The sequence below is a fragment of the Balearica regulorum genome, chromosome 25 (assembly GCF_011004875.1).
Source record: "Balearica regulorum gibbericeps isolate bBalReg1 chromosome 25, bBalReg1.pri, whole genome shotgun sequence".
Lineage (NCBI taxonomy): Eukaryota > Metazoa > Chordata > Aves > Gruiformes > Gruidae > Balearica > Balearica regulorum.
In genome coordinates, this window is record NC_046208.1 from 3,147,162 (window position 1) to 3,171,332 (window position 24,171).

At 54.2% G+C, this 24,171-nt stretch overlaps 3 protein-coding genes across 9 annotated transcripts; 2 read left to right on the top strand and 1 right to left on the bottom strand.

Annotated features, from left to right (window-relative positions):
- The first annotated feature begins 5,074 nt into the window (after positions 1-5,074).
- AVPR1B (arginine vasopressin receptor 1B) lies at positions 5,075-7,210 on the top strand. The gene is made up of 2 exons (XM_075775965.1): positions 5,075-6,053; positions 6,903-7,210. Exons 1-2 carry the CDS (start codon positions 5,075-5,077, stop codon positions 7,208-7,210), a joined length of 1,287 nt encoding a protein of 428 aa, XP_075632080.1.
- A 980-nt stretch (positions 7,211-8,190) lies between these two features.
- Positions 8,191-15,118, bottom strand: RHEX (regulator of hemoglobinization and erythroid cell expansion). Of its 7 annotated transcripts, none has more exons than XR_012838923.1 (7): positions 14,562-15,118; positions 12,779-12,879; positions 12,069-12,157; positions 11,285-11,392; positions 10,846-10,907; positions 10,234-10,544; positions 8,191-8,472 (listed from the first exon to the last, which is right to left on the bottom strand). XR_012838923.1 is itself a non-coding variant. In XM_075775973.1 (7 exons), the coding sequence occupies exons 2-7, from the start codon at positions 12,793-12,795 to the stop codon at positions 8,467-8,469; spliced, it is 477 nt and encodes a 158-aa protein (XP_075632088.1). In that variant the 5' UTR covers positions 12,796-12,879; positions 14,562-15,118; the 3' UTR covers positions 8,191-8,466. The 7 variants fall into 7 exon arrangements, 6 of the variants coding, with proteins under 6 accessions (XP_075632088.1, XP_075632085.1, XP_075632081.1 ...); XM_075775973.1 differs by having other exon boundaries at positions 10,350-10,544; XM_075775970.1 differs by lacking the exon at positions 8,191-8,472 and adding an exon at positions 13,613-13,700 and having other exon boundaries at positions 9,434-10,544.
- A 3,508-nt stretch (positions 15,119-18,626) lies between these two features.
- Positions 18,627-22,907, top strand: CTSE (cathepsin E). Its single transcript, XM_075775852.1, has 9 exons — positions 18,627-18,716; positions 19,322-19,478; positions 20,234-20,351; positions 21,287-21,405; positions 21,498-21,697; positions 21,969-22,091; positions 22,182-22,323; positions 22,432-22,530; positions 22,743-22,907. Exons 1-9 carry the CDS (start codon positions 18,655-18,657, stop codon positions 22,905-22,907), a joined length of 1,185 nt encoding a protein of 394 aa, XP_075631967.1. The 5' UTR covers positions 18,627-18,654.
- The last annotated feature ends 1,264 nt before the right edge of the window (positions 22,908-24,171 follow it).

Consider the following 24,171-nt stretch of genomic DNA (forward strand, 5'->3'; position numbering starts at 1 on the left):
AGGGAGAACGTAAGGATGATAAACAAGTAATTTGCTATCTCGAAGATGCCTGTAGCTTCAATTTTACCTCTGGCAGTTGCCTCTACTTAAGCAAACTGTTTCCACACATATGGGTCAAATGAAAAGACACAGCAAAACAACAAGGAAAAAGTAAACTGTAATGGAGTTATCAGCTGCAGTAACACCCCAGGATTGGATTCATTTTATCCGTCAGAAATCCCCTGCTGCTCTTCGCCAGCCTGCAAGGCATTTCGGGACCACCTTGCAGACCGTGCCAGGGAGCAGAGACTGATCCAAACCCCACTGGTGTGGGCTGGCTTGTCTCTGCAGGGTACGGGGGGGGGGGCACCCCTGTGTTTCTGGGTATGGTTTCGGGAGACTCGGGGTGTTTGGGTGGGCAGAGCTGTCCCCAAACAGCAGAGATGCCGGGAGCAGTGTGGGACATGAAGGGAGCGATGCTCCGAGGCAAGCTGGGCTGAGTCGAAGTCACAGCTCAGACCTGGCAGCTCAGCCCCCCAAGTCTATGTTCAAGGCAATGTTTTTAAGCGCCGATACTTTAAAATTTAGTTCTTTAATGCAACGCTGTCAGCTTTTGTTATTCTGCTTGCCAATTTTTACAGCTTCACATGGATTTTCCATTAAAATCAAAACTGCTTGTTCTGCCTAGCAGTGTCCCTCACAGGCAGCGCTTTGGGGCATTTGCCATGTGTTTAGCATATTTATTTATGCGCCCAGACATGCTCTCTAATATTAAGCAGGATCAGAGTTTTTAATTAAATGGAAAAAAAAAACAAATCTGAGTGAGGGAAGGGGGGGAGGAAAAGGGGAGACTGACTGACACATCTGGCTTATAATTACCTTAAAATTATAGAAGCTCCTGTCTTCAGCTCCCAGAGCCGCATGACAGATAACGCTGCCCAATTATACGGCAGAGTTTTCTCCCTCCGGAAGGTAACGGGAGTCACAGTGCATGTGTTGAACCAGGTGTCCGCTTAGAGACAGTTTAATATTTTGGGGCATTTCACATTGTATCAGGATGGATCAGGGCTGTGCTAAATCCTTCAGCACTCCCACCCTCTGCTTGCTGACCACGCTGCAGAGAAATCCGTTTCCCTAATAAGACAGACACCACAAGGTCACTTTTCTGAGAGTTCTTCACAAACATTGCAAGCAACAAAACCCAAATTATATCAAGTTTTCAGCTTCCAAACTCCCCAAGCCTGAGAAAAATGGACAGCCCTACATGGAGTTAAGTCAGTGGCTAAAGCGAGCTGGGCTTTTAAAGGTTCTGAAGTCTTTAATAACTGGAAACTCTCAGCAGTTTATATTTTCAGGAGGTGGAGGGGAAGTCATTCACGGCTTAATTTTGACAGAGAGTTGGCATTAAAAGTAGCTTTATGATACCAGGAACTCCCAGCCCTCATTCCTGCCCTCAGTCCTTCCAAGGAGATGATCCCAAGTTACTATAAAGCAGTTGCCACACCATTAATTTTACAGCATTTGAACGAGCACAAAATGACCAAACCTTGCTTTTTCCTGACCTGAACCACAAAAGGCATTTCAGTGATTAAATGCTAAAGACAGAGGACAGACTGAGTATGCTTTGTGCTGTCAGCAGTAAGTTCAACGCCACTGCACACCACAAATACAACATTTACATTGAAAAGTGAGCGAAAACAGCCTTTAAACCCAAGCCAACACCTTTCATTTATTTATTTATTTAACCAACAAGCTACCCCCAAAGCAAAGTAACCAACTACTGTGCCAAATGGTTTCGCATTCACAAAACCTCTGCCTCTGTGCTACAGTGAAAGAGCAGAGGATGCCAGCTGGTAATAGAAACAGCATTTATGTGCTGTGCTTCACAGTGTATTGACGCTACCAGCTGCCAAAAATTAGCTGTGTAATACAGTGTTACCTTGACAAACCAAACCTGAAGAGCTTAGAAATCCAGTTACATGGTCCCGTACCCCAGCATCGCACCCAGAGGAAACACAGATTTCACAGTGTTTCAGGGCTCAGGCCACCCTGCAGCAGCAATAACCAGCAGCACAGAGCCCCGAGGGTTACCCCAACACCGCACCCAAGGGTTTTACCCCTGACGCTGTACACCCATCCCCGCTGCACTGAGGACACAAACCACCATAGCACAAAATAAAAAGATGCATTACCAAAAAAAAAACCCAGCAACACCTTCCTCACCTTACAACACTTCCACTTCCCCAAAGCCTGGCTTATGGGAAACAGCCTAAATAGATGCAGCTGGGGCTGGGCTGGGCTTAGCAGGGCTGGGCTTAGCAGGGCTGGGCTTAGCAGGGCTGGGCTGCCCAAACACAGCTGGGCACAGCTGGCCCATCACTTCCCAGGAGCTCCTGGAGCACTAAACAAACCCGCACCGTGCTTGGTGAGTAATTCCTGAGCTGCTGAATGGGAGAACCCAGCGGTGGTTTTGCTAAAACACACACAGCCTGGCAGTACTAGTGATGTGTCAAAATGTTCAGGAAACCAGTGAAAGAAAATTAGTTTATTTTTTAATCCGTCTGCTTTAAAAATTTCCTTGCCACGATGATCTCCCTCTCTAAAGAAAATTAATTTCTGTTTTCCAAGGATCACTTTTCTTTTGTGAATTAGCATCACTTTCCCTAAGCGCCTTTGCAGCAGTATTCTCCCCGCGACTAAACTTATGCAAATCTGGAGTAAAAGCTCTAACTCCAAGGGAATTGCTCCCAAATTAAACTGGTGCCAGCGAAAGCGGGGTCTGTCCTCAAAACGCTTTATAGGCTCCTTTCTCTCTGCAGAATCTGCTCTTCCATCTCTGCCTTCATCTTCGCTTTTCATTGCTCTGTAGGTTTTCCTGCACTGCCCTCTATTAATCTTCCAGAAAATCAGCTGTCTGATAACAAACATAGAAAATTACATTATTCACTGAAATACCTTCCTATCTCTAACTCCAGAACTTCAGCCAGGCACTTTTCTGTGACGGGTACTTTATACCCAGAGGGTCTCTTTTAAGGATGAATGTCTTTTAATTAGGTACAAACTGCGCTCATTTATGGTTATTAGAGGTGATCTGCAAATCTTTATTCAGCAAATAACAGCCTTCTTACAAACTTAATTGTGATATCACAGCCAGTGAGCCAGCGCAGGCTCTGCAACGCAGCAAACCCGTGTCAAGCAAGTGCCAGGAAGAAGCCCGTGTCGGTGCGTTTCTTTGGTTTGCTGCTGTCGTCTTTCCCCAGTAGAGAAAGGAAAAAAAACGCTGGAAACGCGAGTGGCTTTATTTCTTCTTGACATAATTCAACAGCCAGTAAGGGGAAATAAAAAGCCTTAATGTTGCAAAACAAAAGTGAAATTGTGTATATATACGCACCCATTTGTATACGTGTGCAATGATAATATTTTGCAATGTGGGAAGACACGTTGAAGGCTCAAAAAAAGAACGGGAAGGGAAGATGAGGAGAAGCAGCAGGCGAGCTGGTGCCCGAGCTCCCGGCCCCGTGCGCAGCCACAGCTCTGCCGAGGCTGCCGAGACGCGGGAGCGTTTCAGCTATAGTCTCATCTGTATTTTCAGCCTCGCAATCTATAGTGCATTTGGCCTTTGAGGGTGTTTCTGTTGTCCGTCACCTTTCCTCTGGCTCACGCCAGACCTTCGCCTAAAGTCTGCAGCTGCTGGGGCCTCTTCAGCTCACTTCTCCCCATCAGCTTTTCCTTTCCCGTGATTTTTTTTTCTCAGGCTCTGTGCAAATGAGAGATGGGGCAAACGTTGATGAGCAGAGGCAGGGGCTGCTCTGCAAATGAGCAAGATCCCGCTCCCACCTTGGGGGGTGGTTTTCTGTCCGATGGAGTAAAAGGGTGGCGTTTAGCTGAGGACTAAGCAGGCAGAGTCAGACTTTTGCCATGTCTCGGGGACAATCTCCATCCCCTTCCTACACAGGAGGAAAGGCACAGTAGATAAAACAGGCAGCCTCAGGTCGCGGTGCCAGTAAATGATGTTTCTGCTGACCTTGCTGCAGGACTGAGATCCAGCTGCCCAAAGCCCCTGGATGTCTGACTCCTGCTGCACGAGATGCTGGGGGGGACCCACACCCCCTGCTCCCCCTGTGCCCAGGCTCTCGGGACAGAGGTTTCTCCTGCTGGGCCAGGAAAAGCCAAGGGCAGAGATTCAGGGGGTCAGACTAGCAGGGACACTGCAAGTCGGGGGCAGAGAGTCCCCAGCCCTGCCACGCTGCAGAGGAGGGGATGCAGGGCACAAGGGCAGGAGGATTCCCAGCCTTTGGCTCTTGCCCAGAAATCACATTTGATAAAAGCCCAGCGATTGCAGCCCCCGAGAGAGCAGCAGGAGGGGAACCAGCTCTCGCCTGCCCGCTGCAGCATCTGCACGGCGCAGCGGCAGAGCCAGGAGCTGGGGCCAGCCAGGGAGGGGAGCTGCCAGGCTATAAAACCCGGGCGGACAGCATTCACACAAACACGGTGACTGAGAGCCACCACCACCAAACGGCTGCTCTGCTTCCACAGACGCTCGGACATCGCTCAGCTGACTTTTACTATTCTTGGAAAGAAAAGGCCAAAGAGGTGCAGCCTCTGTAGTGTTTTCTGTTACTTTTGCTGCACTGAAAAGAAGTGAAGAGGAATCCCCTTTTCTCCTCAATCTACCAGCACAGGGCAGAGAGGGGATGCAGAAGATGAGCAGTCCAGGGAAAAATGAAGATTGGGGAATGTTTAGTGCACACAAGAGAAAGATCAAGGCCTGAACCAGGAGCTCTTGCACCTCTTTGCTTATCGGGAATATTTGCACAGAGCAGCCCAGCCAGAGAGGGGAATTGCAGCCACGCAGCACAGGATTAGCACGATGTTGGGGAGCACAAGGCAGAGGAGGTGACAACCTGCACCGGTGGTGGCAGCTGCAGGAGTTGGCACGTCCAGCCCCGCCGGCCAGGGGCAGAGGAGCTGGCACAGCGGTGCTCAGAGACAGCACTGACCCCGAGAGCTCAGCCCTGAGGAGGCAGGGAAGGGTTTAAGGCCACTGGAGACGAGCATTACAGCTGCCTGTGCTCCTGCAGAGCTTCCCGAAGGGATGGAGCCAGGCTGGGGCTGGAACAGCACTCATCACAGCCAGTCCGGGCACGGCCAGGGGCTGCTGAGCCTTCAGACCCTGGCAGGGGACCCCAACCTGACCCTCTTGCACACCCGGGATGAGGAGCTGGCCAAGGCAGAGATCGGGGTGCTGGCCACCATCCTGGCTATAGCAACTGTAGGCAATGTGGGGGTGCTGCTGGCAATGTACCGCCTGAGGAAGAAGATGAGCCGGATGCATCTCTTCATCTTGCACCTGGGGCTGACCGACCTGGGTGTTGCGCTCTTTCAGGTGCTGCCGCAGATGATCTGGGAGGTGACGTACCGCTTCTTGGGGCCGGACCCACTCTGCAGGGCAGTCAAGTACCTGCAGGTGCTGAGCATGTTCGCCTCCACCTACATGCTCATCGTGATGACGCTGGACCGCTACATGGCGGTGTGCCACCCGCTGCGCACCCTGCAGCAGCCCAGCCGCCAGGCCTACGTGATGATCGGGGCTACGTGGCTGCTCAGCTGCCTGCTCAGCCTGCCCCAGATCTTCATCTTCTCCCTGCAGGAGGTACGCCAGGGCTCAGGGGTGCTGGATTGCTGGGCGGACTTCAGGTACCCATGGGGAGCTCGAGCCTACATCACCTGGACCACACTGTGCATCTTCATCCTGCCCGTCAGCATCCTCACCGTCTGCTACAGCCTCATCTGCTATGAGATCTGCAAGAACCTCAAGGGCAAGACCCAGAGCGGTACCCCCAGCACGGGTGTACCTGCAGCAGCAGCCCCTCCTGCTCCCTGCTCCTCTGAGAAGAGCGGGCAATGCCCCAGCGGGCAGCCCTCCCGGGTGAGCAGCGTGCGGACCATCTCCCGTGCCAAGATCCGCACGGTGAAGATGACCTTTGTCATCGTGGTGGCCTACGTTGCCTGCTGGGCGCCATTTTTCAGCATGCAGATGTGGTCGGTGTGGGATGAGGATGCTCCTGATGATGGTGAGTAGCAGTGGGGATGCTGGGCTGCAGCCCAGAGCAGGCGCAGAGCCCTGGGCTCCCAAGGCACACAGCACACCCATTGCTTTTTTAACAAAGAGCTGTCTTATTTTGCCATTTTAAAAATCATGGGGGAGGCTACAGATCTGCTCCCCAGGAGTGTTTATAGAAAACAGTTTGCGGAGTCAAATCATTGTTTTCACCAGAAAATCCACTGAAAAGCCACGGCTTCTGACCGTCACCTGCAGGGGTGTGTAAAGATGTTGTGTGAACATCTTTGCTGTGTGTGTTTCTTCCCTCACGTGGGAATTTGCTTCTGGAGCCGCTGTGTTTGGTATGTGACTGCAGGGAGGGTTTTAATTGTGCCTGCTGCTCCCATCCTCTGCTGGGATGGCCTCGCAGAGCAGCTGTGCTGCTGGAGCAGGTCCTTCGCCTGTAGCATCAAGTGCTCCTAAGGCTTTCGCTGAGCCAGCTGCAGAGGTTTCAAAAGTGGATTTCTGATTTCATAGGTTGACTTTTTCTAGAAATTTTCTGTAGCTCTCCTAGCTTGTTCATGGGTAGAAGGAACTTTATCCAAGATTGAAAGGCCTCTGGGAGATGCTTTGGCCAGCAAACAGGCTGAAGCAAGGTCCAAAAGCTGCTGGGTGTCATCTCCCAGCACAGCACCCATCTGCAACTCCCAGCCAAGGGCAGAGCCCAGCTCTGCCTGCCATGCTGCAAACCCTCCTCCCCAAAGCAATGCCAGGCAGGTGGGATGGGAAGGGGACAAAGAACACATGCCCGAGCCAAAAAGAGCCCCCAAGGTCCTGCCCAGCCTGGGGGATGTTTCAGCTCTCTCCCTTGCCTTCCCAGAGTCCACCAACGTGGCTTTCACCATCACCATGCTGCTGGCCAGCCTCAGCAGCTGCTGCAACCCCTGGATTTACATGTTCTTCAGCGGGCACCTGCTCCAGGACGCAGCACGCTGCCTGTCCTGCTGGGGCAGCCCCCGGCCCGGGCTGTGGAGACAGGCCTCCACCGGGAGCCTCTGCAGCAGGAAAACCACCATCCTCAGCCACAGCCACCACGCCAGCCCTACCAGCCTGCCCCTGCACGGGGGCAGCGCCAAGGACTGCTACCCACCCTGCGAGGACGTGGTGACCGAGTCGGGCACGCTCTAGGCTGCAGCAGTGGCCGGTCCCCAGGCACGTCCCTCCACCGAGGACAGCTGCCACCAGACGTGACACCACAAACATTGTCACTGCAGAGGTGTGCCTCTCCCTACCTGGTAGCATCTCGTTTTGCAGAAAGCTGTGTGCTTAACCCAGAAAGCATCGCTGCCCATCCTGCCCTCGTGTGCTTGCTACTGTGCACACTGCATGTGCTGTGAGCATGGGGGGAGAGGGACAGGGGCCTGTCAGCCGTTGCCTGGGCACAGCACCCACCTCCTTCGTACGTTAGGAAGCCTCTCGCTGCCTGGCTGCTCTCCTCCAGCAATGCCTCACAACCCAGCTATCAGCCAGGGGATGCTGCCCCAGCGCGTTTTCCTGGAGGGACTCGAGCTTTGGGTGTTTAACAGATGCCAGCAAAGCAGGCTGAGCACGGCGGGAGGCAACGTGGCTACATCTGCTCGAGAGCTCCCTACAAGCAAGTTACTCATCCCCCATCCTCGGGGCTTTGCTGGCAGAGCAGTAAATGCAGACAGAGCTTTCCCACGCCCCGGGGCACAGCCCTCGCTCCCCCTTCACTGCCTCGCATTGCGCTCTGCTGACGGGCAGCTCTGGAGCCGGACCCCCTCCCTGGGGACAGGGCTGGAGCAAAAGCCACGGGGCAGAAACATCCTCTCCTGTTGTGCACAGCCGTCCTGCTACCGCACAGCGGCATCGCGCTACGTTGGTGCAAACGTCTGAAATGCAGCGCTGACACCACCGAATTGCTGCTCAGAGAAACCCTGGCCCAGCTCCAGCGTGCCCAGGCAGATCCTGCCTCCCGCCATACCCTGGTACTTTCCGTCAGGTTTACTCGCAGCCCCCAGTCACTGTGTAGGGCTGCTCCATGCTGTTCAACAGCCGCTGCATCCCATTAAAGAGCTGCTCTCAAATTGCTGCTGCTTTTGTCTTATTTCGCGGAGATCAGAATGCCGAAGCCACCCAGGGCTCGGAGGTGGCTTCGAGGCCCTTGGGACCATTGAGGAGGGGTGGCCAGTAGCTGGGAACAAGCCATGGCCTCGCAGACCCAGCCCTGCCCTTCTCCCTGCGTGGTGTGGGTCTCCCAGAAGCTGTTTTGTTCAAGAGGAAAGCACAAGTGAGGCAGGCAAGAGCATCCCTTTGCTCTGGGGGTTGAGCTCAAAAGCTGATGGGGGATGTACAAATGTCCCAGAGAGCAAGGTACCAAATTCCCTGCAAGCAAGGTGCCGTATTCCCTCTATTATCACAGGCTAAATCTGCAACAAGTAAGACATTAAGATTCAAGTATTTTGAAATCAAATTATTTTCATATTTTAATCACAAAACATTAGAATAAATTTTTGCAGAAACTCCCACTAGCTGGTTCTGACCTCATCTCCAGTTCCATAAACCCTCCTCTCTTGGCCTTTAGCAACACTTCCCAGAGCTCATTTGGTTTTTTGAACCTTTTCCTTCATGTGCCCTTCAAATTGATCCAGATCTGCATGACAAGGTCACAAAACCAGGAGTGCCTGACCTCCGAGCCCTCCCCCAGGATCGATACCAAATCGATCGTCTCACAATCTTTCATTAAAGCACATCACTGCTGAGCCGATTCAAAGGCAGCTCCATCCCTGATGAAGAGGGGCTGTGCAGGGAACCAGCAGCTCCATCAACCTTGTAGAGCTCCAGTTCCCTTTGAATAAACTTTGAAAGTTTATTTCTTGAAAAAAATCATAAGTAACAAAATGCAAAGTGATGGGAGGGAACCGGCTCCATTTGCAGCAGCAATGTTGCTGCAGGAATGAGGACAGCAAGCCCCAGCTGCAGGCAGGGCTGGCCGGGCACTGGCTCTCCAGGACCTCAGGAGCATGAAGGTGACCTGACAAATGTAATCGCTGACAACAGGGAAAGCAGCGCCTCTGAGAAGATAACAGCCTTCCCAGCATTTTCAGTTCACAAACCCAAGTTTATCTCTGCAAGCTGGAGAGCCCCTAAGTCAGTTTTGTTAGGGAAAATTGCAGTGCTATACTCCAAGTCCCCTAGGAATTAATCTGATACTTAAGGAAAACATGAAATGTGGTGTCAGATCACAGGGGGAGCAGTGGCATGTGCCCCAGCCCAGGGCACTGACCCCCCCCCCCAAAGCTCTGTTGGGTGCAGGCACCATGTGGCTGGGGAGGGGGGGGAAGCCAGCTCCTGCACCCAGGACATTCAGTACAGGAGCAAAGGAGGTGGGAGACAGGGAATATCCTCCCTCCCCACAAGATACAGAGGGATTTGACTTGCCTGTGCTCACATGGAGCTCTGTGGTCCAGTCCTGTGCCCCTCACAGCCCAGAGGGACCAGCAGCCAGCCCAGGTCCTGGGGCTGGGGAGGGGGGATATAAATCCCCTGGGAAGCCCTCAGCCATTTGCCAGCTGGGCTGATGACTACGGCTTTCAGCTGGGGGAGGAAGCTCCCCAGCAAGGCCACCCTCCTTCCCTGGCCCTGCCATCCCCCCCCTGCATGGACGGGGGGGGGGGGGTCAAGCTGCCTGCACGGCCATCCCAGCCCCAACGACAGCTCTGAGGGTGGCGGGGACTTGGAAAGACTTTGAGCATCAGAGAAAAAGGGGTGCAGGGGAAGGCAATGAGTCAGGGCTTGTCGGGCAGCGAGGGGAAAGCCGGCGGAGGAACTGTACTTAAAAGGATTTTATGACAGCAATCGGCAAAGAAAGCATGGTTCAGGGGAGATGCCAGCCAGTTTGGGTGGGTATTTTGAAGACCACTGCATTTCCCTCCCTGAACTACAGCCCATTTTGAGGGGCAGGGAAGGAGGTTTCATTTGCTTTGATGAAATGGGAAAAAGGGCCATCACACAAAAATGGCGAGCACATTTCAGGCTGGGCAGGAGGAACACTTCCCCATGCCATCCCACACTCAGCAGCCTTCAGTAACAGTGATGCTTTTAAGTAAAATACCAAGCAAATTGTATCACTGGTTAGAGTGTTACAAGGAATAAAAGCTGGCAGGCGTCAGCCTGTGCCAGGCACTGACTGAGGGGAAGGGGAAGCCCTGGTCCCGCGGCTGCCGGAGGCTTCGGGCATCTCCCCTTCACGGCAGCGGTCTGACCCGAAACCCCGCGCACAGCATCCCAGGAGTCAGAGCTTCACCTCGGTGTACTCGATGGACTTGGATGCCACGGGGCTGGAGCAGAGCCAAAAATCTGCTTTCCTCTTTTTGGGGTCCACGTTGACATAGTCTGCCCCAGTCTTCATGTTCTCGTAGTCCCCGGTGGAGCCTGGCCCACAGCTTTTCCCTGGGAAGACCAGGGATGTGTAATTGAGATTTTCTTCTGAGCGAGGGTCCTGCAGAAGCGGACACAAACCCCAGGTCAGGACCAGCATCCACCCAGGGTGGCTTTGCCCTTGAACCCACACAAAGGCGTGCATCCGATCAGGATGCCCTGGTTGTGCCCAGGGATCCCTGACCCCTGGGGACGCTTCCCTCCAAATGAGGAACGTTGTGTACGGCGGGTGACATCCATCACCCCAGCCTGTATCGCCGCCGGTATTTCCATATGGTTCAATGCATTTGCCCCCCCCCACTGTTGCTGCTCTGTGGGGCTCGAGGCTGCTTTTGGCAAAGGCTCTGTGCCCGCGGCCGTACCTGCGGGCAGGAAGGGTTGCTGTCCGAGTCATCCGAGGTCTCCGAAGACGTGTCGCTGCTCCCTTAAAAACAGGAAACATTACCACCTCCATCACGAATTGGGGGGTTAAAGGAAAAAGATGATCAGGGAGAAAAAGCAAACGCACTCAAAAGTGAAAATTGAAAATCCAAAAGGCATCCGTGTGATCCCTCCCCTCTTCATCCCCCTGCCCACGGGGAATCGGGCAGGGAAAGCCCAGAGGAGGCAGGAGGCAGCTGGAATTGCCAGCGGCTGTTGCCCCTGCCCTTCGCCCGGCCGCTTGCTCCCTCTTCCACCCTGGGGCCGGCAGGTCAGGGTCTTCCCAGCTGCTTCAGGAAGGGAGTATTGCACAAGTGCAATACTGTACATTTATATCCACGTGCCAGGACAAAACCCCATAGCTGTAGGATCCCCCCTTACCCGTGAAGGTCGGTCTTTGCACCCCTTTCCCTTCCGCCGAAGAGGTCGGAGGCTGTTGGGGCTGTGCTGCGGGGCTGCCGCTCGCCTGCTTGCTGCAGGAATGGCTGGCTGCAACCGAGAGGCAGCAGAGTCAGCTCCTTGCTCCAGCCCGAGACGCCGGCTGTGCCCCGTGCACCCCCACGCCACACGGACCCCCACCCGCTCGCCGAGCCCCAGCGCTGCCCCACGGCAAAGCCAGTTCAGCGCAAGCCGCTGGCACGGCAGTAATTATTATTATGTATCGGAGCGGGCAAATATCTATCAATTCAATTACTGAGATGATTAAGTGCGGGCCCTGTTCTCCCGCGATGAAAGATTCCGGTGTTAAATCATGCCATCAGGGCCTCTTTCCATGCAAGCTCCAAATTAGTTTGACCCGCAGGACCAAGCAGAGCTTATTATGTACCAATGTGGGCAGCAGCTTTGCATGCAAGCTTTTCCTGCTGGAAATTGCAGCTTCATCTGAATTAATATTTTGCAAATTGATTCTGATGGTATTTTTCCGCCACTTTACTAACAAGAGCAATAAACCAAAATGTTTTTGAAACAACAAAAGGCTGCATAACCCTGTCCCGATCGCTCGCCGGTCGCTCCCCGAGAACCAGACCCAGAACAAGAACTGGGTTGTGCTTTACACACCGGGGGATGTGGAAGCTTTGGGCAAACGGCTTTCGCTCTCTGAACTGGACGGTTGCGAGCGAGAATGAGGAACGCAAGAGGTAAAGCCGACGAGAGAGTAAATTACCTATTTTCCTGCTGAGCATGATGTAAAGTGCCAGTAAGAGGAGAGCGTATAGGACCAAGGCGACAGCTGAGGTGGCAACAAACATCCACCTGAACAAGAGAAAAATATTTTGTCTAAGTGAAAGAAATAATCAAATTATTCTAAATTTTACAGGTACTGTTTGGCTGCCATTGCTTCAAAGCGTGTTTTGGACCAAAGTTTGCTGGTGCAGTTTTTGGTTTTGCTTTTTGTCTTTAAGCCGATGTGCCCAAAATCTGGGGCTTCATTTTCAAAAAATGACTAGTGCTCCTTGCACTTCATTTTTGGGTGCTCGTCTTAAGAAGGGTTTTCAAAAGCCTCATTGCCGGGGTGGGGGGTGGGGGGTGCGCAGTGCTTGCTGGAAGAGAGAAGTTACGAATATGGCTCCCGCCAAAATCACAAGCCCTTTCTGAGACGCCTACGCGTCTGCCAAAGGTGGCAATCCTGCGAGAACGCGTTATTACCCCCAGCGCAGCAAAAGCCAGCCACGGTGTCACCAGCGACGGGGGCTGCAGCATCCCCACGCTCCTGCACCCACAGCACAGCGTCCCCGCAGCCGAGCGAGGGCTGCGCAACCCAGCAGAAAGGTGCCCCGTAGCAGCAGTTATCCTTCCACCTTAGAGCATCTCCCTCGCTGCAGCAGGGTGGCGAAGGGCTACCTGTGGCTCTTTAGCCCGGGGTGTTGTACTCACCACTGGCAAGTGCTCATCCTCCCTGCGAGGCGTCTCGACGGCCGCTGTGATGCCCAGCGAGATGCTGGAAGTCTCGAGGGGACAGAGGGAGGCAGCTAGCCCTGGTGGCAATCAAGCAAAATGGTCTCATTGAGCTTCACGTTGCTCCACGTCAACTGAAGACCAGGCTCCCCGCTTGAAAGCAGTGGGCTGACATTGCAGACGTAAAATAAAGGCACGCAGCCTTCCCTCTGCGCGAGGCTCTTAATGTACGTGCGATTCCTTCTCATGCGCGCCCCTCACACAGCCACAGACTCTCCTTGCCGTTATCATTGAGCTGAATGGTTTTATACACTGCCACCTCGGTCATATCTGATATTTGACTGGAGCTTCTGGGCTCCACCGCGGTGCTGATGATAGCAAGAACTGAAATTTATTCTTCTTGCTTTAAGCCGCTCTTGTATTTCTTTTCTTTCTTTTTTTTTTTTTTTTTAAATCCACAAAAAATATTTGATAACTATAATCTGGGAAAAAAAGACCCATAGAAGAGAGTAACCGAAAGCAAGCCACGGGTTTGGTGTTGGGCTTTTGTGTCAGCCAAGATCCAGCCAGAAAAGCCAGCGGCCTTCAACACCTCTGCCTTTGCAACGCCTCGGATTTAATATTAGGTGAGCGCTTCAATCCTGTTGAAGTTAAGGGGACTTAAGGCACATAATTAGAAAACACATATACCTGAACTGGACCCCTTGGCTTGGGACTTTTGGCCATAATATTAAAGAGATTTATTATAAAGGACGGCAATCGGAGGCATTAATTTCGTGAGCTTTTACTTGCAAAAAAGAAATATATACTTACTATTTATAAACAGCTGACATAGGGAGCTTATCTTCAACTACAGCTTTGATGCGATGATTAAAGGAGCCATAATAATATGTTTGATAGACTGATAGATAGATTGATAGTTAGAGCAAAGGCATTATCCATCCTATGGATCAGATTCTATAATTTCCTCTATGACATATTTCTAAGAGTAATTCATCAAAAGCTTTTCCGATAGCCTCACCGATCTCCTGCGAAATTCCACTTACCCAAACAGGTTGGTAACTGCCAAGCTAAAAGTCCATTTCTTGTGGGAATTTTCCCCCTCCCTTATTAAAATGATCTGTCCCCAAATATCCTTCTCAAATGGCTGCCATTCTTAAATAGCTCGTTTCCTATCGTGGGGCGGGAGACGCTGCTGCAGCAGATAACAATCTGAAAAATGAGCTGTTCAAAAGGAAATTGCAAAATAAGACCCAAATCCAAATATCAGTAGCAGGCAGCTTCTTTGCTGACATGGGGTATGGTGAGATTGAAGAGGTGATAGGCGTGTGCATAGTGAAATAATCTATTTTGAAGATAACAGCTAGTAAGATGCTGGCAGCACATGTACTTTTTTGGTGCATCAGGTAACTTGCTGTGAGCCTCCCTCCCACCAGCCCCCAGGTTATTAACCCTTTCTCAAGCAAGATGCCCTGTTGAAATCAAGGCTTGTGAAGAGCTCCTACACGGCTCGTTACCGAGTAGTGAATTCTAGACACCTACGCTGAGTCTAAAGGTAAGTAAAACCACGTGAATGCCTCAAATTATGTTAATCCCATTCGAGCCAGGCCTTGCTGCCCCAGGTTAAGCTAAAGCTCAGGCTGGCAGCGGTGCACGCCGACACGGACACCAAACCCAGCTCTCGCCCTGATGTACGGCCCCTCTGCTTTCCGAGGCACCGTGTGCAACGGCCGGTGGAGAGCAACATCCAACGGTGTTTTACCTGGGCGATCAGAGCTTTCCGTGCCTTTCCTTTCCCACAGGACCTGGGCAGCTGGAGCCGGATGGAGCAGGAATTAAGGACGTTTCGGCAGCATTTTCGGTGGCCGTGCAGCCGCAGGGTCCAGCAGTGCAGAAGCGCTTGCCGGATTGGTGCCGGATGCGGTCTCACTCTACCCCCATGGTGATGGCAGGAACAAGCCCACATGAGGTTCCATGACGCTTCTCCTCTGTTAACGGGCTCATTTAAATATATTTGGGTGTTTCTTTACTGTTCTGCAGCCGCTTATGCTCTGGGGCTGGGGATACTGTATCCCCCTGGGCACTTCTCCCTCTTGCTCCATCTTTGTGCTAAAACGGTGCTGAGCTTCGTTGGAGCAAAGCGGTTCCCAAGGGCAGAGAGTTCTGCCCAGCAGCAGCAGAGCTGCCTCAGCCCTGAGCAATTCAGCTGCCACCCAAAAAGTCCTCTGGGTGCTTCCAGAGTCTTCTATAGGGGTAAAACATTTTAAAGCATAAGGACAGGGGCCCAGAGCCTGGCATGGCTTGGTGTCTGCTGCGGGGGGAACGGGCTTCCACCTGCCCGTTTTCTGGAAAACTGTTCTGGTCAATAGTGAATAGTTAATACCAGCGGGGTGCAAAGGGCAGACTGGCAGACCCACTCTCGTCGGTTCGCAGGAGATTTGGGGAGCGCTGGGCCACCGCTCCGCAGGAACTGGGTTTGCAGCTCTCGCACTGAAACAGCGTTTTGGAGCTGGAGATGCCCTGCAGCAGCACGGCCTCTCCTGTGCTTCTTCCCCGGCAGGAGGTGGGCAGGGAGCGAGGGACCCCTCTTCTCATGGGGACCCTGACTCATGGGGACCGCGCCGGCTGTGTCCCCGCGAAGGCACCGCTGTCGTTTAAACACCTCCACCACCTCCCGCGCTCCCGTAGCAATCCTTGCCCAGGGAAATAACATCCGAGCATCTCAGCGAACCGCCCCCCGGACTTTCTAAAGGCAAAGAGAAGACTACGTACCCCCCAAGCTGCCAGGCGCCGTTGGGGTTTGCCCCCAGGAGCTGCATCGTGAGCTGGGGTCCCCTGCCAGGTCCCCGCTGTGGGTCACTCACTGCCCACATCCCCCCCATCCTCTGGGACCGCGGGGGCCACGCCATCCATCAGCTCCATCACTGGGGGATTTTAATCCTGCTTTCCCCACAGCTTCTGAGCCACCGGTAAATATTTAATTGAAGCTTGCTTGGGTTTGTTTTTTGTTTTTTTTTTTAAAGTGAGTGTTTGTTATTGCACGGTTTCGCTCTTTCAAGTGAATTTATACATCAAGCTGAGTGATGTATAAATAGATTAACAGGTGGAAGAAGTATTTGATAAACAGAAAAAAGGCTTTTCAGAAAATGCTACTTGGGTGCGATTTGAATCAGTCAAAGCTAATCGTGGAAGTGACTAAACTAAAGGAAATGCAAAAAAAGAACACAGATAACATACTTTTAGCCCCAAAGCAGGTTTCTTAAAATGAGTAAAGCACCGTACGCTGAGCCGGCTAGAGGCGTGTTTTCCACACAAGGTGCGTAACCTATTTCTAACACAGCTGAGGGCAAGCATGTAAAGCTGGATGGGGTGAGATGCACTTTATGACAGCTACTGCCTGGCAGTAATACAGGACTACGTACAGGCCATATATTACTTATAAGACCTGGGATGTTCCAGCAGCCGGCAGTCACGTTTCATTGCATTTCTGCTGAACGTAAGCGCTTTTTCTGCTGTTTTATTAACTAGACGGATTCAAAGGCTCCCAGTCTCATAAATAATTCTGCGTGTTTTGCTCCGTCACTCCGGGCTCTCTCCGCCACATCAGGAGGTGCCGTCGGCAGCACCGGCACCACAGGCAGGGACAGGCAGCGCCAGGCAGGGACGGGCAGCGCCATGGTTGACCCCTTGCCAAGGTGAAGGGCACCGTGTGTTGAAAATGATGCAGCCCTCCCATCTGCAGAAGCGTTTCAAGCAGAAGCGTCTGCAAGATTTCAAACCTTGAGAAATAGCTGAACGTGCATACGAAGCAAAGTCTTTTTTCCCAGTTTTCCGGGCAAATACATCCGAGTCTTGCACTGGATCCTGAAAGAAAGAGAAAACTAACATTTTGTTTCACTTGAAATAAAACTTTTTGTTTACCTCTATGAGTTTGGGTTTTTAAATTACTTTTGAAATAACTAAATAAAACTAGAAACAGACATGCTTAAGTTCAAAATTTTCTAAACTACAGATTTGGCCTCTTTATTTCTTTAATCTTCATATTTTAACACAGAATCTAGTGTCACAAGTTTGCAGATTATTATGATCCGATTGGGGGTTCTTTTCCAGGAAATAAACTATTTTGCTTGAAGTATTCAGCTTCTCTGTGCTACAGCTCACACTCATGTTTATCTCAGCAGCCCAATGACCCTTCAGGCTGGATTTTCTTACAGGATTTTCGTGTTATAAACCACGTCCGTAACAATCGACTTGCTGCTTTAAGCTGATCTGACACTTGCTGCAATTGGTTTTGTTTTAGGAAGTTGTTTCTTTAAAAAAAAAATCTCTTCTATGAATATATGATTAGGATGGGAAGGGAGGCTGGTACATTAAAGTGCATTTTAAAAGGGAAATAGATAATAACTTTGTATAAAAGCTACTCAATTAAAAAAAAAAAAATGTAGCTACCAACCTGGGCATGGGGAAGTGCAAGGAATTTGCACTTGACTTGGAAAAAACAGCTGCCTCTGCCATCGACATCGACTCTGCCATGCCCCACGTCTCCGCGCTCTCGCCGAAGAAACCTTTGAGGAGAATTTTTAAGCTTAAGCTCCCTGCGAAGCCACGGAGCGGAGGAGCCCGGCAGCATCTCCCAGGGCTGGAGACACAAGTCCCCCAGAACAGGAGACACGAGGCGGCTCTTCCTCGAGCCGTCCCCCATCAGCCGGGGGTTTGGGTGCCCGCGTTGGGCTCACGGCCCCGCCGGTACCTCTGCCTCACGGGCGAGGGTTTAATTTCCTGGGATGAGGACTTTAATTAGATAAAATGGATTAACCGGGATAAATGGAAAATTAGCACAGTGCTAAGGGTAGAAGCCCCGTTAATCACAGGGATGGTGCTCACTGGGTAAAACACCATCACCAGGTATTATAGTGCCACATCCATGGGAAACAACACAAGGACGACACAGCATCATCACAAGCCTTCAGCCGCGTGCCCGAGAGAGAGATGGTGGCAGCAAGAAAATCCTCACCTCCCCCCACTCGTCTCCCCTCCATATCTGAAGGCTTTATTTGTTCATTAGCATTTTTTATTTGCATTCACAGAGGCTTAATGAGACTGCCGTCCTGTTAAACAAAAATCAGCCGTCGGGGAAGAGCCCATTAGTGGCTGTAAGGCAACATGTAACTGTCTCCCATGCAAAGAGCTTCTTCCCGACCGTGCTTTGATGGCACTGACTGCTATTTAAAAGGGAAAGTTGCCGATTCCTGAGCAGTTCATCACTGCTAATTAGTCCGTGCCTTTTAAAGTTTGTTCAGCAGCTGCCTGATGCTACAAACACATCCCTTTCCTGCACCCCCCCTGCAGCTGCCGGGGTGTGGGGCACCCCATGGCCACGGGCAGGTCCCTGGGGGGGGCTGCGGGGCAAAGGAAAGGGGAAACGCTCCCCTGGAGCATCTGGGGAGGGGGTTCCACCAGTTCGGCTGGGCCACGCAATTTCCAGTGGATAAGGGGCTGCTGTGGGGATGGAAACCCCATTCTGCTCCGACTGCGGGACCTTCACTGCCCCCAAAATCGGCCAATGCAGCCCCCTGCCCAGCACCTGGCACGTCCCTGCACCATCCTGCTCGGCCACCGCCGGCCCCTCGCCCACAAAAACAAACTTGACCCCGGTGCGCTCGCTCTGCCTCGCCTGGGATGTGGCCAGTGATTCATTTCCACCGCCAAAGCCCCGTGTTGACACTGAAAGGGGCGTTATCGCGGGCGCTGGTACAGCGGGGCGAGGGTGTACCTGTTGGTATAAGAACAACACCGCGGTGCTGCCCGCACCCGCAGAGCCCGACCGAGGCCAGCACTGCCACCGAGCCGCCGACATGAAGTGCCTCCTCCTCCTCCTTGCCATGCTCTGCCTCTCCCTGGCCAGCGGCTTGAAAAGGTAAGGGGGTCCCCAGGAGGGACCCCAGCTCCCCGGGCTCTCGGAGGGGCTTCGCTCGCAGGGTCCTGCCAGGGCCAAGCGCGGCAGCGATGAACGGGCAGAGCTGAGCTCCCCCGGCACGGACACCTTGCGGCTGCACCGGAGTGCGGGGACCACACGGGGCTGTGCTGGTGTGCTGCCATCAGACCGTCGGCTCCGTGACCGTCTCCATCTCTCCGGGCAGACGCCAGCAGCAGCACTGGGCTGCGGCAAGGTCTGCAGGATGAGCTGCCGGCTGCAGCCGAGGGCTGTGCAAACAGAAAACCCCGGCACGACGTCCCCTCTCCCAGCCTGAGGGTCCTTTTCCACCAGTCATGTTGAGCTCCTGTGCAGGGGCGTGCGGGCTCCCCTGCCAGCTTTGTCCTTGATTTGCTGCCTCCTAAAACAGCTCAAGTCCCCCGTTTCGCCGTGCTTTGGCTACAAAGCATTGCAGCAGGAGATGCGGGGAAGCTGGCTCTGGACCTGCATCCTGGTGGCACTGGGACCCTCGGGGCAGACGTGGGGACTGCAGGACAGGGGCAGCATCCACGGCCCCGGGCGAGTGACCAGGACCCTTGCTCCCCCAGAGTGACCCTGACACGGCACCGTTCCCTGCGGAAATCCCTGCGGGACCGTGGGCAGCTCTCCCACTTCTGGAAAACCCACAGGCTAGACATGGTCCAGTACAGCGAGGACTGCTCTGCCTTCACGGAGTCCAACGAGCCCCTCATCAACTACCTGGACGTAAGCATAGCAGCACCGAGGGCTGCGGGGTGCTCAGTCCCAGCAGCGTGCTGCAGACACCCCAAAAGCACATTAGTTTGCATGAGCGGTCCCCAATGCCCAAATTCTTCCCATAAAGCCCACGCCTGCTCATGGAGCACGCCTGCAGCCAGTGCCCCAGCGTGCCAGGGCTTGCTGCTTGCCTGCTCCTGCCTGCTCCTTTGTTCCCGGGAATGTGACCGATGAGAGGGGAACAAGGGAACACATTCACGGCAGGTGCTGCCAGCCCTCTCCCTGCCTGCCACACTCCCCGAGCCCACGGTGCTCTCGGGCACACAGCGGGGAGACAGATTTCCTCCACAGCTAACACATTTCACACGCAGCAGAGAAGACCCCACCACAAAGGACGCAGAGCCAGAGGTGGAGGATGTCCCCTGGGCTCTTCCCATTCCCCAGCAGCGTGAGGGTCCTGTCCCCAAAGCCCCAGGCACTGTCTGCATCCCGCTAATGTCCCCTCGGGACCCGGCCCAGCAGGAAGTGGACGGCACCCACACTCACCATCCTGCCTTTTGTTCTCACCTTCCTTTGTTGTTCCATAAATATTTGGCTCCTTCATTTCACCTGGCACGATGCGGCCGTGACAGATCAAACATTGCCCCGGTGCCAGCCATCCCCTGCACCGAACCCCATCAGTTCTCTGCAGACACCCCGGCACAGGCTCCCCTTTGCCAGGATTTCTGGGTGTGCCAACAGCTAACGGCTACGCTCTTTGCTAGATGGAGTATTTCGGGCAGATCGCCATCGGAACCCCCCCCCAGAACTTCACTGTGATATTTGACACAGGCTCCTCCAACCTCTGGGTGCCATCCGTCTACTGCGTCAGCAAAGCCTGCGGTGAGTAGGGGTCCCCGACCGGCCGCTCCCCCCCGCCCCAGCCGACTGCGGTGGGACCCCGGGTGACCCCCAGCTCGCACAGCCCAGGGACCCTGGGGGACCTCCCCACCCAGCTGAGCCCTCCAGGGCACACGTGGGTAACAGAAATCCGGGGGGGGTGGCGAGCGGGGGGAGCCTCAGCGGGTTTGTTTGCTCAGGCGCGGGTGGCAATCACACCACCAGCACCCAGCACCATTAGCCCGCGGGAGATATCGGACGTGCTCTTTAGGCCATTCTTATGGGAGAGCCTTTGAACAAACAAGCAAAGACGATAGCACATAATATGGCTTGTCAGCAAGGGGCTGGCCGGCAGGAACAAGGCGGGCACAGAGACCACGGCCTGACTCCAGGCTGGCTGCCCGGCGGGTGACAAGCACGGAGCTTGTTCGGGCTGTCAGCGATGAGCCGGCTCTGCTGAGTCCAGCCCTGCTGCCCCGGGACACCGAGCATCACGAAGCATCTCCGAGCGGCCCCTGGGCTCCTGCGGTGCTTCCAACAGAGCCCAAGGCGGGCTGGGGAAAATAGGTGGATACAGCAGTGCCGTGGGGCTGGGCTGGGGGGAGAGTCACTGCTGCTGCTGTCTGGAAAGCAGGAGCTGCAGTGCTGATCTCCAGGTCTCATAAAAATATGGCACGAGCTAATCCTGCTCCCCTTAACAAACCTCGCACCTTTGAGGCAGATTGAAACGGGGTGAGTTTTATCCCTCCTCGAAACGCCAGCATGCCCCGTTGTTTTGTGAGCAGCTCTCTCCCTCGGCAGCGTGCCCGTGATGCAGGCATTTTGGTGACGCCACGCAGCCCCATTGTTTTGCTCTGAGGCCGTGGCGGGGGCTCCCAGCATCCGCGGCCATGCAGATAAATCGCATTTCTGCTGACAGCTCCCGTCTCCTTCCCCAGCTGAGCACACCAAGTTTCAGCCATCGCAGTCCAGCACGTACCAGGCGATAGGGACCCCCTTCTCCATCCAGTACGGGACCGGCAGTCTGACGGGGGTCATCGGATCTGACCAAGTAGTCGTGAGTCATCTTTGGTTTCTCCTGCTCTGCACAACGTGCCTGGGACTTGCCTACAGACTCAGCATCACCATCGACCCTCCTCCTCCCCACAGGTCGAGGGCCTCACCGTGAGCAACCAGCAGTTTGCAGAGAGCGTCAGCGAGCCGGGAAAAGCCTTCCTGGATGCTGAGTTTGACGGGATCCTGGGGCTGGCTTACCCCTCGCTGGCTGTGGATGGGGTCACCCCCGTCTTCGACAACATGATGGCACAAGATCTGGTGGAGCTGCCCATGTTCTCCGTCTACATGAGCACGTACGGACACGGCTTTGCTCCGGGGTGTTTTTTAGGCTTGGTCATTGCTTTCAGGGAACAGGAAGGGCTGCTAAAATAAAGATGTTTTAGAGAGATAGTAAAGGGTTTTTTTGGTACCATGTGGAGCATCACAGACCTCAAGACTTACAGGAATAAAGCAAATGACCCTAAGCATTTGTGGGAAGCAAGTGGGTGTAAATCCACCTGTTTAAAATGCGACGTGCAAAGTAAAATGGAGAAAATCCCTCACGTCTCCTCCTCCTCCCTCTAGGAACCCTGAATCCTCTGTGGGAGGAGAGCTGCTTTTCGGTGGCTTTGATCCCTCCCGCTTCACAGGGACCCTGAACTGGGTGCCCGTCACCCTGCAAGGGTACTGGCAGATCCAGCTGGACAAGTGAGTGGTGCTGGGCAGGGAGGGAAGGGCTGGGCTGCGGCAGAGGAGCACGAGTCCCTCCTGTTCCTTCTCTCTTTCCTCCTCCTCCAGCATCCAGCTGGATGGGACAGTGGCTTTCTGCGTGAACAGCTGCCAGGCCATCGTGGACACCGGGACATCGCTCATCACAGGTCCCACCAAGGATATAAAAGAATTGCAAAGCTATATTGGTGCCACGCCTGTGGATGGAGAGGTGAGAGCCAGGGTGGGGAGAGGAGGGGGACGAAGCCCTGGGACCCCCACCCCAGCAGGAGGGACCTCCCGCTGAGCAGCGTCGCTGAGCCGCCCGGCTGTTTCGCAGTACGCCGTGGAGTGCAGCAACCTCAACGTGATGCCTGACGTGACCTTCACCATCAACGGGCTCCCCTACACGCTCAGTGCCCAGGCCTACACCCTCATGGTATGGCTGCGGCTCCGTCAGCACTACTGTCCCCAATTCCCAGCGGCTCCAGAGACAAAGGTGGCCCAGAGCCATCCCGGGAGCTGAGCTGCGTGTCCCGGCGGGTGACAAGCCCCACTGCTTCATGCACGGGACCCGCGGTCACCATTCCTGCACGTTTCCATGTGCACGAGGCTCCTGGGTTCGTTCCCAGCTTTGCACTTCTTCCCCAGGAGTACAGCGACGGCATGGCCTTCTGCACCAGCGGCTTCCAGGGGATGGACATCGCCCCTCCTGCTGGACCCCTCTGGATTTTGGGTGACGTTTTCATCCGTCAGTTTTACTCCGTCTTTGACCGTGGAAATAACAGGGTGGGGTTGGCCCCTGCCGTCCCTTAGGGGTGCGGCATCCCGTGGGGCAGGAGGGGGATGGAGCCACCGGGCTGCTGCCCTCGGGCAGGGCAGGGGATTTCACCACTGCATCAGTGTCCCCGGAGGTGATGAAGACACCCAGGGGCTGCGGCTGAAGAGCCCAGCAGAAGTTCGGTCCACACCAGGAAGCCATTTCATAATGAATATATGTCTTGAGCAGCTCTGTGATCTGCTTTGCAGATTCTCTTTTTTTTAAACACAGGTCAATATAAGCTTTAATAAAACAAAACCTGCCACGATCGTGTTGTGATTAGCACAACAGCACCCCCGCAGATCTCGGCTGAGATGCACTAGAGTGTTAAATCCTCCTTCCCTGGCCCCTGCCCTCCTTCTCGGTGAGCTACAAGCCTCGGTGCACTCGCGGCACTGCCAGGGCTGTGTGCGCGGTGTTACCGGTGTTACCGGAGTCTCCCCGCTCTGGAGGGAGCCTTGGCGGTGCAGGAGGTGCTGCTGCCCCTGGGCAGCCATGGATCTGAAAGGTTGGCCTCCATGGTCCTTAGCTGGGATTTCCACATGGGTGGGAGAGGACACTTTGCCCTCGTGGAGCAGAAAGTCCCCGGAGGTGGCTGTGGGTATCCCCGAGCTCCCCGCGGAGCCTGAGGCGATGGCTGCAGGCAGGGGCTGCGGCGGCTGCAAATTAACCAGGAAAATGTGTCGCTTCAGCAGGCTGAGCTGGTGCCGATAAACAAGAAGGTGACGCTGAGGCTGGAGAGACCCTGGGGCTCTTTCTGTGCCACAGAACTTCCAGAACAACCGGCGATTTCCAGTGAATTTTGCTTTGACCCCTGTGGGTGCTTGCAAAGACGTGGCTGGTGGGTGCTCGAAGCAAGAGAAGGCAAACGAGCTGCGTGCTGCCAAGCTCTGCAGCCAGCGGCCACAGGCTGGGCTGGCTCAGAGGGTGGGGGGCCTGGGGGGCCGCGGGGGGCTGCGGGGGGCTGCAGGGTTCCCTGTGAGTCACTGCGGCGCATGTGACTTGCTGACAGTGCAGGGGATGTGAGAGAAAGCATGAGCAATCGTGGCTCATGCATGATGCATCCTGAGACACGCATGGAAGGTAGCGAGAAAGAGAAGCACAGAAAAGGGTTATTTTTATCCCTGCCTGTGCTCAGTTTTCCTGGCGGACACTGAAGCAGAGCCCTGCAGCGGGCTGGTGTCGAGGCTGAGGTGCCGGGGTCCCCACGGCCGGGGCCAGGCTTCGCGGCTGCTGCATCTTTCCCAGACTTCAGGGTTG